At 47.7% G+C, this 13,020-nt stretch overlaps 1 protein-coding gene across 3 annotated transcripts in view; it reads left to right on the top strand.

Annotated features, from left to right (window-relative positions):
* The window catches only part of ATP7B (ATPase copper transporting beta), an 83,924-nt gene extending 77,918 nt beyond the window's left edge, over positions 1-6,006 (top strand). For all 3 annotated transcript variants that reach the window (XM_023508070.1, XM_012812748.2, XM_023508071.1), the window contains 5 exons: positions 869-1,011; positions 2,574-2,777; positions 2,856-2,973; positions 4,316-4,418; positions 5,282-6,006. In XM_023508070.1, the coding sequence (XP_023363838.1) occupies positions 869-1,011; positions 2,574-2,777; positions 2,856-2,973; positions 4,316-4,418; positions 5,282-5,555 (842 nt within the window). In that variant the 3' untranslated portion in view covers positions 5,556-6,006. The remainder of the gene's footprint in view (positions 1-868; positions 1,012-2,573; positions 2,778-2,855; positions 2,974-4,315; positions 4,419-5,281) is intronic.
* The last annotated feature ends 7,014 nt before the right edge of the window (positions 6,007-13,020 follow it).

Here is a 13,020-nt window from a genome sequence, read left to right as displayed (position 1 = left end):
GCAAATAAAAAATAATTTATAATGCTGTATTTTGAATGTTCCCACCAAATATATCTTCCTCTTCCATTCTTTCTCCCCCTTTTTCTAAGCCTTTGTAACCCACTATCCCTGCAGTTTGTCAAACTAGAAGTGGCACCACGGAAGGAGTCGTGCCCTCTCACACCTCCTTCATTCTGTTCCATTCAGACCTCAGCCCTAGGAGCCTGCTTCTGTGTCTAAAGGTGCACTGGAAGAAAACTTCTACAGAAACGTTATCTGTAGGAAAAGACAAAAAGAAAGGATTGATTTTTCTAGTTTGGACATTCATCACTTTAACATCTATTATGTTTCCCAAGTTTCAATAGCTAATATATATTGAGTTCTTGTTATGAGTCAGGTACTTTGCAAAATAATATATGCTCCTTACAGAAAATTTAGAAAATTCAGACTGCCATGAAGAAGCGAATGAAAGTGCTCAGGGAACCTCTGTGAACATTTTGGTATTGCTTCCAGACTTTTGTGTGTATCTTTAAATGTGTATAATTTTCTAAAAAACCATACCGGCAGTCCATGGGTTACAAACAAGATAGGTTCTATAAGTTTGCTCTTATGTTGAACGTGTACGTAAGTTGGAACAGGCATGTTTATCTATTACCTGTAATAGCCTCTGTTTGTAAAGTGCAACTCATAACATCAGTCGGATTCTTGGATTCAGGGACTTCCTCTAAGAGCCTCTGTTTTTAAGTGCAAGTTGTACATAAGTTGAGTGTTTATAACTCAGGATTGCCCGTATTATGTTACATTACGTGGTGAGAATTATCATAAATCTTCACATTTTGTGGGCTCCGTGTGCCCCGCCCTGTGTGCTGACGTGGCTGCTCTGCTGCAGGTGTGCTCTGCGGGCTCATCGCCATCGCAGACTCTGTCAAGCCGGAGGCCGCCCTGGCTGTGCACACACTGCAGAGCATGGGCATTGATGTGGTTCTGATCACGGGGGACAATCGGAAGACGGCCAGAGCCATTGCTACTCAGGTACGGCCCTTAAAGATTACAAATTGTTAAGTTCAAAGGAATATTTGGAGACTAAAGTAAGAAGCGGGCACCCGCACTCAGCGTGGCTTCTCTTTCCAGCTGCTTTTCCCACGTGCTCCATTCTGCTCCAAGCTCTGCAGCGTCTCCCATCGCTGTGCTGCTACCCTGGAGATCTCATCCCCAGGGCCTGGGGTCATACATCCTGCAAAAAGCGATTCCAGTGTTCTCTAACCATTTCCCAGACTTTGTGATAGGGAAAAATAATTTATGGCTTGGGGGCTAAAAGACATCTTCTACCCTTTACATTAGAGGAGGCTTTGCCAGTGTGGTGCTTCTCACCCAGGTGCCCAGATGAACAGCACAGGCCTGGGCAGTCCCTCCAGCAGCCCTGGGTGCCAAGTTTGGGCTGAGAGGACAGCACTAAAGGCCAGCTGCCTGCCTGCACACACAGCAGCAGCTCCAGAGTGAATTCTTGAAAATTATACTCTCCTTTCCCCACAAAGGTGTGCAGAGCTGTATGCTTTTGAAAAGTAATTACATCTTCGCTTGGCGCCTGTAGTTCAGTGGTTAGGGCACCAGCTACATACACCAGTGCTGGCTGGTTCAAATCCAGCCTAGGCCTTCTAAACAACAGTGATGACTACAATAAAAAAAAAAAAATAGCCAAGCATTGTGATGGCACCTATAGTCCCAGGTACTCGGGAGGCTGAGGCAAGAGAATCGCCTAAGCCCAAGAATTTGAGGTTGCTGTGAGCTGTGATGCCATAGCACTCTAGCAAAGGCAATATAGGGAGACTGAAAAGAAAACTAATTGCATCCTGTGAGGGAAGACGCAATACTCCTGTTTTTTGGTGGTCATCCTTGCTAGTGATGGGCTTGTTGAATACCTTCCCCCTTTTTCCTGTTTAGACCTCGTTCGTCCACTCAGCAGGGACACACAGCACCAGGGATGTGACGGACAAGCACAGGGCCAGGCACTGGGGAAGAGAAGAGGGGCTCATGGTCCTACAGGAGGGTGGATGAGGGACAGGGCGCAGCAGCAACTGGCCCTAGATCTGAGAATCAGGAGGGGATGGGGGATGGGGGGAGACTGAGCCTTCCCTGCAGCAGGCAGCGTGAGCCTCACCAGGGCACAGAGTGGTGCAGTGGCTTGGTGATAAGGAGAAGCTGCAGAGAGCTGCAGTCACAGGTCCAGAGTGGCACCAGCTGTGGCCACCAAGCAGGTAGGTTGGACCTGTTGGAGGACAAGAAGCAGGAGATCCACATGATTGCTAGTCCAGCCATTGTTGTTTTGGAAAGACTTCTGGGAGGGGCGAGTTGGGGTGCTGAGATGTGGATAGGGAGGCCAGCAGGGGGCTGGTGGCCATCTGAGAAAGGACAGGCCTAAGTGAGTGCAGGATGTTGGGCTGGAAGCTGGGTAGAAACATGCCCTATGTCCACAGACCCACAGGCTGGCTGTGGCCTCCCTGGCTGGACATGGCGGCTGCAGCGGCAGGCGTGGGTGACGTGGGTTGTGCTGCCCCCTGCTGCCAGTGCCAGGTGCTCCTTTCCTCTCCTCTCAGGTTGGGATCAGGAAGGTCTTCGCGGAGGTACTACCTTCTCACAAGGTGGCCAAAGTCCAGGAGCTGCAGGACACAGGAAGGAAAGTCGCCATGGTGGGAGACGGGATTAATGACTCCCCGGCCTTGGCCCAGGCAGACATGGGTGTTGCTATCGGCACTGGCACAGACGTTGCCATCGAGGCGGCCGACGTTGTCCTCATCAGAGTGAGCGCCGCTGCTGTGGGTGGTGAGGGAAAGGTTGGGGCAGACCAGACCCCCTCACTACCTACTTCTCTCCTCCAGAATGACTTGCTCGATGTGGTGGCTAGCATTCACCTTTCTAAGAGGACTGTCCGCAGAATCCGAGTCAATCTGGTCCTGGCGCTGATTTATAACCTGATTGGGGTCCCCATCGCAGCAGGTAGGGGTGGCTGTTATCGGCTCCGGCCTTCTCCCTGCCAGGCTCCTAGAGAGCCTGGTGAGGAGGTGCCTTGCTGACTGGCTGGTGGCCTTTTAGAAAGACTGGTTTCATTACATGCCCTGTGATGAAACGTGTCTCTATGAATGTGTGTGTCTCTAAAGGTAAATGAGAAACTGCTGTGGGGACCCCCAAACCTTCATTCATACGGGTCCTTTCTACAAAGATGGTTGAGAGGTTTGGCTTTATTTACTGTGGCCCTATTTTCTGAACCATTTATTAAGGCGTACAGTCTGAAAAATACTCATCGCTAATAGTCATGGGGCACCTGCTACATGCAAGGCTGGTGCTTCAAAACATTGTCTTAAAAATGGATCCTGTGTAGAGGCCCTGCCAGTGGCTCAGGCCTGTAATCCTAGCATTTATGGGAGCCTGAGGCAAGGGTTCATTTGAGACTAGCCTAAGCAATAGTGAGAAGCCATCTCCACTAAAAATAGAAAAACTAGCCAGGTGTGGTGGTGCACGCCTGTAGTCCTAGCTACTCAGGAGGCTGAGGCAGGAGGATCTCTTGAGCCCAAGAGTCTGAGGTTGTTGTGAGCTATGATCATGCCACTGCACTCCTGCTGGTATAAGAGCAGTACTCTGTCAAAAAAACAAAAATTAATCCTGCCCAGGTTTCCTCTGATCATGGAAAGAAATGAAAACTTTTCTGCCTCCTAACTTCCCCTGCTCCTTCAAATCCTGTGGAACCTGGTGAGAAAGAGTTCCAGGCCCCGCTGTGCGGTGGTGCTCCGCCATTGGTGGAGGAGACCTTGGTCTCCACTGTTGTGTCTAAGTGGTTAGTCACTCCTGTAGGATCGGTGTGTCCATCTCAGTCTCCTGAGCCTGGTGAGTCAGGCGGGTCACCTTCCCCCAGAGCTGGCTCAGGAAATTGATTCGCTTCAGTGTCCAAGAGCCAACCATGGACAGTTGACCCTCATGTCCTGGCTTTGTTGTGGGCCTGGCACTCACTTCTCTCCTAAAGGTGTTGTGAGGCCCTGGAGGTGGCTTCTCTGTGTAGATGAGGCTTTGTTTCAGGACAGCTGGACCCTGTGCCACCTGCACCCCGTCTTCTGCACTTGTTGCTCCTCAGAGTGTTCCCATGGGCGGTTCTGGGAAGGGCAGGGTGGGTATAGGAGAGCCAGATCCCTGACAACACCCCACCCCCAGCTTTTAGGATGACCCCCTAAAGGGGCCTGAGGGTGCACCATGGACAGGGGCAGCCAGGGGTAGGTCCTAGATTGATTCTGGAGGTCGCTTCTCACTTGACCTCCGGCCACAGTGTGAGCCCATCCTTCCCCGGCAGGAGTCTTCATGCCCATCGGCATCGTGCTGCAGCCGTGGATGGGCTCGGCGGCCATGGCAGCCTCCTCCGTGTCTGTGGTGCTGTCCTCCCTGCAACTCAAGTGGTGAGTCCTCTAGGGGTTAGGTGGGAACGTCTGTCAGCCTCTGGGAGGCCCTGCTGTTGCTCGCAGCAGATTGGGGCTGACCAGTGTGCGTCCTGGGCTGAGAGTGGGCTTGAGCACCTGCTGCCCACTTCCCATTCACCACGGGAGGCAAACCCCACAGTGGCAGCCCGGGTGTGTGTGGTGTGATGTAGCAGCCCTGAGCCAGGTGATCTGCCACTGAGCAGTCACACCTGCTGGGCTGTTCTCACTGCTCTGCGCAAGGGCCATGTATGTGAATACCATGGAGATGTGAGATCACCTTGTATGTTATCTTTTTTCCTTCTTTACAAAAGACGTTCATGTATTTGTTAATGAATGGATTTAATAAAAGGTAATGGCAGCTTGCTATATGCAAGGCATTTGCTTATTAGGAAGTTCTGTTTTTATTTTAAGAGACAGTCTCTCTTTCTCACCATCGATAGACGGCTGTGGCATCACAGCTCACAGCAATCTCTAGCTCTTGGGCTTAGGAATTGTCTTGCCTAAGCCTCCTGATTAGCTGGGGCTATAGGTGCCTGCCATAATGCCCGGCTATTTTTTTGTTGCAGTTTGGCCAGGGCAGGTTTGAACCTGCCACCCTCAGTATATGGGGCTGGCGCCCTGCCCACTGAGCCACAGGCGCTGCCCTGTTAGGAGGTTTTTAAATCAGGTGAACTTGACTTGAACCTTGATAGAAGCTTAATGTCCTTTTTCTTTAAAACCCATGAGGTTTTCATGCTGCATATTACTGAAAGATGGATGAGAAGTCTTCACTGGTCTTCAAGAAAGAGAACAAAAAGAGTCTTGTGCCCAGAATGGCTCTGATGCTCTTGTGTTCTTTACAGCTATAAGAAGCCCGACCTGGAGAGGTACGAGGCGCAGGCCCACGGCCGCATGAGGCCTCTGACCGCGTCACAGGTCAGTGTGCATATTGGCATGAATGACCGACGCCACGACTCCCCCAGGGCCACATCGTGGGACCAGGTCAGCTACGTCAGCCAGGTGTCTTTGTCCTCCCTGACTTCCAACAGGCCACGTCGGCATAGCACTGCTGTGGACAGTGGTGGGGACAAGTGGTCTCTGCTCCTGAATGACAGAGATGAGGAGCAGTATATCTGACAGCCCTGGGCAGGACTGACCCAGCTCCCTCCAGCCTAGCGGCCAGCTCTTCTCCTCCCCAGGAGGAGCAGCTGCTGAGCCCATGGTCAGCAGCAGGGTGGGCAAAGCTTGGCCCAGCTTTGGGGGACTTCACTTCTTGGACATTTCCAATAATCTCGCCCTGAAGAGGCCTTGTCCAGATACAGCTGGCATTGGCCTGGAGAGGATTGCCCTGCCTGGGTCCTACTGGTGCTGGCCTGAGTGTTGTGGCGTCACCGTGCTGTCAGAGTGTGCTTTGTCAGAATCCTGCCTGGACTCCAGAGTACGAGAAGCAAGTCAGCTCTCATAGACTCTGCTTGTGGTGTTTGGGTCGACTACCTATATAATGAGAAACACTGTCAATGGGACCGAAAACCTAGCTTGGTCCTTTCCAGGGACCTTGTATTAAATCAGAACTCACTGTTTGACTCTTTCTGAGACATCGACGTGCATTGCATTTCTGAAACCTCAGTTTACCTCAGGTGCACCTGTTGTCTTCTGCTGGCACAGTCTGCTTTTTCTCCCCTTCTATGTGCTTGGCATCCTTGACACCGGGGATCCCCTACACCATATCTGTCATCTCAGAGGACAGGCTTGTTGTCCTGTGGTGGTGGTGTATACATTTCCTGCTGGAATCTGCTCCCTGCTTCTCACACCCACACCTCAGCCATGCAGGTCACCACACCACCTGCCAGCTCTGGAGGCTTCTTTCTTGTGTAGAAGCCACTTCTCCATGGAGCCCTGGCTTCTCTTCCCAGAGCTCAGTGCTGCTGCCACCAGTGGTAGTGCATGTCCCAGAGCCTGACCTGAGCCCACACTGGCCTCCTCTGCAGTCCAGGCACTTGAGGCCGGGGCATCCTCCATGTCCCTGTTGCAGCCTGTGGTGCTGAAACAGGTGCCTAATGGGAGGTGTGTGCATGCAGCAGACCCCGACATGGCCCCAGGAGCTTCCTTTACGTGGTCTTCTGTCACCTCCTGGGGTCCAGTAGAGAATCTATGTCACTGGTACCCCTGGAGACTCCAAGGAATGAGAGGAGAGCATGGTGCCCCCACAAGCCTACCTTCCACCTCCTCCTGTGTGGGCACCTTAGAGGAGGGGCCGCAGCTCTCCAAAGAAAGTCTGTTTTTACCTGTCAGTGTTCTTTTTGTGGTTGTGTGACCTCAGAGGGTCGGGAATGGGCCCGGTGTAGACTTGGAAGTCAGTGGTGACTGACAGAACCACAAGGGAACACAGTGCTAGCATCAGATTAATTTCTAAACTGAAGCCCTTGTCTCTATTGAGTGTCCATTATTTGCCAGGGGCAATGTTAGCAGCATGTTTTTTTAGGTTGCTTCCAATCTTCCCACTAAACCAGCAAGGTAGCTGTTACTGCCCGCATTTCATAGGCAAGAAAACAGGCTCAGAGAGGCTGAGAATTTGGCCCAGGGTCACTCAGCCAGCACCCAGTGTATATGCCTGTCTGTTGGCTCTGAGGGCTTTTCTTTAATTCTGCTACCTTTAACATCAGTTTGCTTGATAAACATAACCAAGGAAAAGGTCCTTGCCTCCTGGAATGACAGATCAGCCAGTGACATGTTAGTTGTATCAATACTTAGAATGCAATTGATTCATGAGGTCATCTCATCTTCACCTTGGATGGTTAGTTTCAGTTTTTGCTTTTAATGTAGTTTTTGCCACGTTTTATCTTCTAAAACCCAAGCACAGGGTTTTGTTGTGTTTTTATTGTTTTTAGTCTCTGCTTCTCCCCCAAGCCCCACCCCACCATCTGTCCCCAGTGTTGTTACTTGGGGAATATTTCTTGTTTTCTAACTAGGCTAATCATTATCTAAAGAATCAAATTATGTTGATCTCTAAAACTTTTAGGACGATAAACTTCATGTTCATATGTGAACATAAAAATATTCTTATAATTTTAAAGAAAATAACCTTTTAGATGTTATTATGAGGATAAGGAATTTTTTTTTTTTTGGTTGGGTAATTCCTTCTTCAAAAACTTTCCATATACTCTACTAGAATAAAGTTTCTTTTATTCCTTTCAATGTTTGCCCTGCTGGTCTGTGAGTAAAGTAGGGTCAGAGGCCAGCACAGCCTGTCTGTGGTAAGAACCTCAGGGTGCTGGCTCTGCTTTAGGAGGCAGAAGGAGGGAGGTCTTAACAGCAGGGGTGTGAGGGTGACTGCAGTGCTCTTGACCTGCCATCCCCAGCTCTGGTGAACTCCTCTCCTGAGTACCAGGTACAGGTGGCCTCAGAGTGTGGGGAAAACTCTAGGCAGCCCCTGTCCGAGTCCCTCCCCCACCAGGGAGGAGGGGCAGGGCTTCAGTTACCCCATCACATCACATCAGTTCTCTGCATTAGGGCAATTTTCTACAAATGGCTGTTCTCAGACACTCATATCTTAGTCAGGGGGGTTCTGATTTGGATTTCTTGGCCATGGAAGAGTAAGGCAGATGGAGTGGCAGAAAACTGAGCTGAGGAGCTCTGCTGGGAACCTCTGTGGGTACCTGGGGCAGCGAGGGGACCCCACACGGGGTGTGCATGAAAGGAGGTGACAGTGTGATTTGTCATCTGAACCAGGATGCTTTGGGTAGAATGAGGCGCTATTAATAGTTATGTGGGGACAACTGGCCTAATCTGGGACTATCCAGGCAAGCCAGGACATTTACCTTCTTCAAAGGGAAACAGAAACTAGGCACCATTGACACAAACTACCTACAAGTGTTCACAGTTGTAGGTTCCAGAGACATGCTAGTGACATTACTCCTTATCACATTTTGAGGTTCCCCCCATATCCACATCTTGGCAACCACACTTCTCATCGAATCACTGAGGTGATTATCATGTGCTCAAAACAACGGGTACACTAGTTGGCCATCCCTAGGTGCTATGTGCTGGCACCCTCTAGAAGGCTAAATGCCACAGGCACACAACTTTCTGGATGCCTAGACATGGAAATTTCATGCTGTGTGCATGTCCCATTGTGAAAAGCAAGAGTTGGGACCACCTCAGGAAGGAAAGTGTTTTCTACACTTTCTAAAACTTGAGCAGATTTCCCTGATAGATTCACCAGGCACCAGAAAACCCACAGCATTCCTGATGAATTTTCAGTTTTAAGACCTTAATAGAGAATTGCAATAGGATTACCTTTCAAATAAATGAATGTAATTCTAGCTTTCTTTTTAAAAATGACTTCCGGAAATTGACCATGTAAAATAATAGGTCCTCAAATTATTCTTCTAGTTTACTAAGGAATCAGGATTAATAAAGATGACCTTTATTTTTTAAAAATACATCATAGAGTAAAATCAGCCAATCAAGTAGTTTAATTAGAAAAAAGATAAAATGGTGGTGGTGCCCATAGCTCAGTGACATACACTGGGGCTGGTAGGTTTGAACCCGGCCCAATCCTGCTAAATAACAATAACATCTACAACAACAACACCGACAAAATAGCCAGGTGTTGTGGCAGGCACCTGTAGTCCCAGCTACTTGAGAGGCTAAGGCAAAGACAATCACTTAAGCCCAAGAGTTGGAGGTTGCTGTGAGCTGTGACGCCATAGCACTCTACCCAGGGCCACAGCTTGAGATTCTATCTCAAAAAAAAAAAGAAAACAAAAGAAAGAAAAAGATAAATGATCACTTGAATTATAGAAGGGTTATTTTGTTTTAAAATTTTTGTTAGTACTTTAGTAATTTCCCTAACATGTATAAAATTGAGTTAGGAAATTTTTGTTTGCATACAATTTTTTTCCTTATTTTGTTAAAAATAAAAGCAACATATAAGAAATGCTTTAAGCATTTCATGGTGATTATCAGTTCATTTTTCAGACTACCTCAGTGTGTGAGGAAGCTGACTGGGATAGGGAAGTGGTGTGGAGCTGACAGGAATGAAACCACTCTATTTCATTTTCAAGCTCAACTTGGGCAGGTGTACAAACACCACTGTCTGGGTTTTCATTCCAGAGGAAGATGTCTACTTGTCTGCTCTTCCCCTTTGTGTGAAGACAATGACAACGATTGGAATTACAGGATAGAATATAAGAATGTTAAGTAATGCTGTGAAATCCTAGAGTCTCCTTTATTCTATTCAAAAAGATGAATAAACAGATGGAAAATCATCCAAAGAATAAAATGAAAACAGGAATTGATGGAAATTTAGCATTTTTCCCTTCTGAACTTGAAATGGCTATTATTTCTTCTTAGTATAAACACAATTGCTTATAGCAAAAATGTAAGCATACAGAAATACAGAAAAGAGGCGAGAAGGTCTCCCATAATGCTTTCGCCCCAGCCCCAGAGGAAAGCTCATGGACATGATTCATGTTACAGAGGGTATCTTTTATGAGTGGCCTGCATCAGGACACAGGTGGCAAAGTCTTCCTGCCCATGGGTGCCCGACTCCTGACTGAGTTGCAACCGTCTGAACAGAGGTGCTCAGTGGACCTGTTGTGAGCTAAGGCAGGCTCTGGTCAGGCCAGGTGTTGGCAGGTGCTATTTGGCAGGCCTGCTATTTGCATCATGGCCCCATTTCCACAGGCAGGTACTGAGCCTCAAGGTACCTGTCATAGCTGTCCTGGAGGCAGCAGAGGCGCTCAAACCCACTGGGCTCTGCCCCACAGCCAGTGCTCCCTCTGGAAAGCTCACTCCTCCCCCCAAAGTGAATGCCATTGCCCCCCTTTACAGAGGTTGTGTTTCCTCAGTCCCCCTTGCCTGTCTTTTGGCAGCACAGTGTGGTTTGTCTCAAGAGCCACCAGGTGTCTCTCTGACCAAAACAAGTACCTGGAAATTCAGATAAGCATAATCATGATGAAAACGCAGGAAGAGGGGAAGAGAATGAGACGGGTTGGCCTGCCTGTGGATACTTGTAAGCTACAATGTATGTAACACCTATACTTGCAGCCCAGGCTTTTGGGACCTCCTCAAGTTTGCCTTAGCCATGTGGAGTGCATGTTGGGGTGACATGGCAATGTCCATGTTTCTTTTTATCATCATGTGCATCTGAGCTTCATGTTAAATACTCTTGCATGTTTGGGTAAGTTTTTTTTTTGTTGTTTTTTGTTTGTTTGTTTTGGCCTTGCTTGACCTTTTTTTTTTAAGAATAAAAAACTTTTTTTTTTTTTTTAAGGGCTCACGGTGTTTTCCATGGCTCCAGAGCACCATGTCCTGACTCTGTATTTGCCTTGGGGCTCTAGGACTCCACCTCAACCTCTGGGCAGAAGCCCTCAGCAGTGTCAGTGACAGCTGGTACCCTAGTGGCCTGGAAAATCCTCACCAAAGCCCTTGGGGGCTAGCTGCTTGATGCCAAGGAAGGTTCACCTGCTCCTCTATTTTCTCATGTGTCCAGTGACAGCTGCCCTCTTTGCTGTCCTGAGATACAAGGGCTGAAGGGGCAGTCCACAGGAAGCCTGCATGCATTGCGGGTGCCCACTGGTCCCAGACAGTCTCAACAGGCACTGAATGTGTTGTCCAGTCTCCAGACCATTTGTTCTATCTCTTTCCAAATGAAAAAATAAAAACAGGGCAGTGCCTGTGGCTCAAAGGAGTAGGGTGCCGGCCCCATATGCCAGGGTGGCAAGTTCAAACCCAGCCCTGGCCAAAAACTGCAAAAAAATTTAAAAAGTGTAATCTGAGGCCTCAGTCTTCTTGTCCACACAAATAAGGCTAATAAGAGTTCCTGTCTCACAGGGTTGCTGTGAGGGTATGTTGAGGCAATCTGAGTAAAGCACTGAGACTGGTGCCTGGCACATCCCGAGTGCTCAGCGAGGTCAGCTGCTGCTGTTTGTCATCATTGCTGTCATAAATGATGGTATCTGTATTCTAGAAAAAATTAAAACAACTCAGCCTTTCTTCCTGAGCAGATAAAAGCCATCCTTGTTTGTTGGGACAGAGGTACCTGTTTGTTTATGGGTTGCCGATCAGACTTAGAAGGACTGTCCATGGAAGTTTGCTTAAAAGGGAGCTGCCTTTGCCCATATTCGGAATGCCAGGCCAGACCCCCACTGTCTCATTTCCTGGTAGGCCTAGCATTTGACCTCCATTTCTACATGCTCTGTGCTCAAGACTGTACATTCCCATGGAAAGCCACATAACTTAGGGGAGGCTAAATAACTGACCTTGGAGTTGGGAAGACCTGAGTTCAAAATCTGGCTTTATTTGCCTTTCTGAGTTCTTTTTTCTTTTCTTTTTTTTTTTTTAATTTCTTATAGCATAACTGTGTACGTTAATGCAATCATGGGGTACAGTGTGCTGTTTTGATATACATTTTGAAATACTCTCATTAAACTGGTCAACATAACCTTCATGTCATTTTCTCAGTTATTGAGCCAAGACATTCATACTCTGCTTTTAGAAAGATTCACTTATACCCTTGTAAGATAAACCATAAAGGTGACCCCACCAATCACCCTCCTTCCCCCCATCCATCCCCCTTACCTCCTCTCTCCCACCCTCTTCCCATATTCTAAGGCTATAATTAGGTTATGACATTTCTATAAAAGCTATGAATTAGTTTCCTTTTCTGAGTTTCTGAATCAGTGTAAAATGAGTTCATTCCTTCTCCATTGCTCATGAAAGTTCAGTGTGAAGGTTGTGTGGAATTATATATGTGCAGTGCTTAGCACAGTGCCTGGCACACAGCAGACCCTTGTAGAATGCATTCGTCATTAAAATGACACTTCTGTGGAGTCCCCAGGGAGAGACACAGAGCAAAAGCTGTCAGGGAAGATCTGGTATGGTCCTGGAATAGGATGCAGGCTCTTGGAAAGTGCTTACTGAGTGCACAGTGAGTACAGGTGCATGCAATGGGAACATGGGCACTCAGGGTACTAGTGAGCAAAAGCTGTGGAAAGAAGTAAAGCCGTTTCTTTTCAATGTGGCATTTTAGTCTGGGTTTAGGAGGCAGGAGTTTGTCTCATTCAACCCACCTGGATTGTGTTTAGGAATTTGAGCATTTTTCACCAGTCTTTTTTGGTGTCTTTCTCTTTGCTTCTGGATAGAATTACATCACCATCTTTAGGTATGATTTCCTAAAGAATGTACTAATTTTCGATTAAATAGAACATTGTTGCTCTGCTATTTCTGATGTCCCAGCTTTGGGGGCTAAATATAAACCCCAGCCCAGTGGTGTGGTATTTCCATCACAGAAGCCAAGGAGGCTGTGGCATCGTGTAAATTTAGTCACAGAAAAACTGGCTTATAATAGTTCCTGGGATTGGGGGCAGTGGGAGGATCTTTTACTTTTTTTTTTTTTTTTTTTGGAGGAATGTAGGTGTTTTATAAACTTGTGTTTTCTCTTTGCTGTTGAATGCTCAGACTTAAGGCCAAAATCCATATGAGCTTAGAACTCAGTTAAATGTTTGTATTTATTACTTCTGGGAATCTAAAAGAATCTGATGCTACCTGTCTGTGACTCTGGGTGGATACAGCTATTTGGGGTATAGCAGGGTTTCCT

This window comes from Otolemur garnettii, unplaced genomic scaffold (assembly GCF_000181295.1).
Source record: "Otolemur garnettii isolate 467f Iridium unplaced genomic scaffold, OtoGar3 scaffold00221, whole genome shotgun sequence".
NCBI classification, from domain to species: domain Eukaryota; kingdom Metazoa; phylum Chordata; class Mammalia; order Primates; family Galagidae; genus Otolemur; species Otolemur garnettii.
The sequence above is the reverse complement of the archived record's forward strand: the minus strand, read 5'-3'. Positions and strand labels throughout refer to the sequence as shown.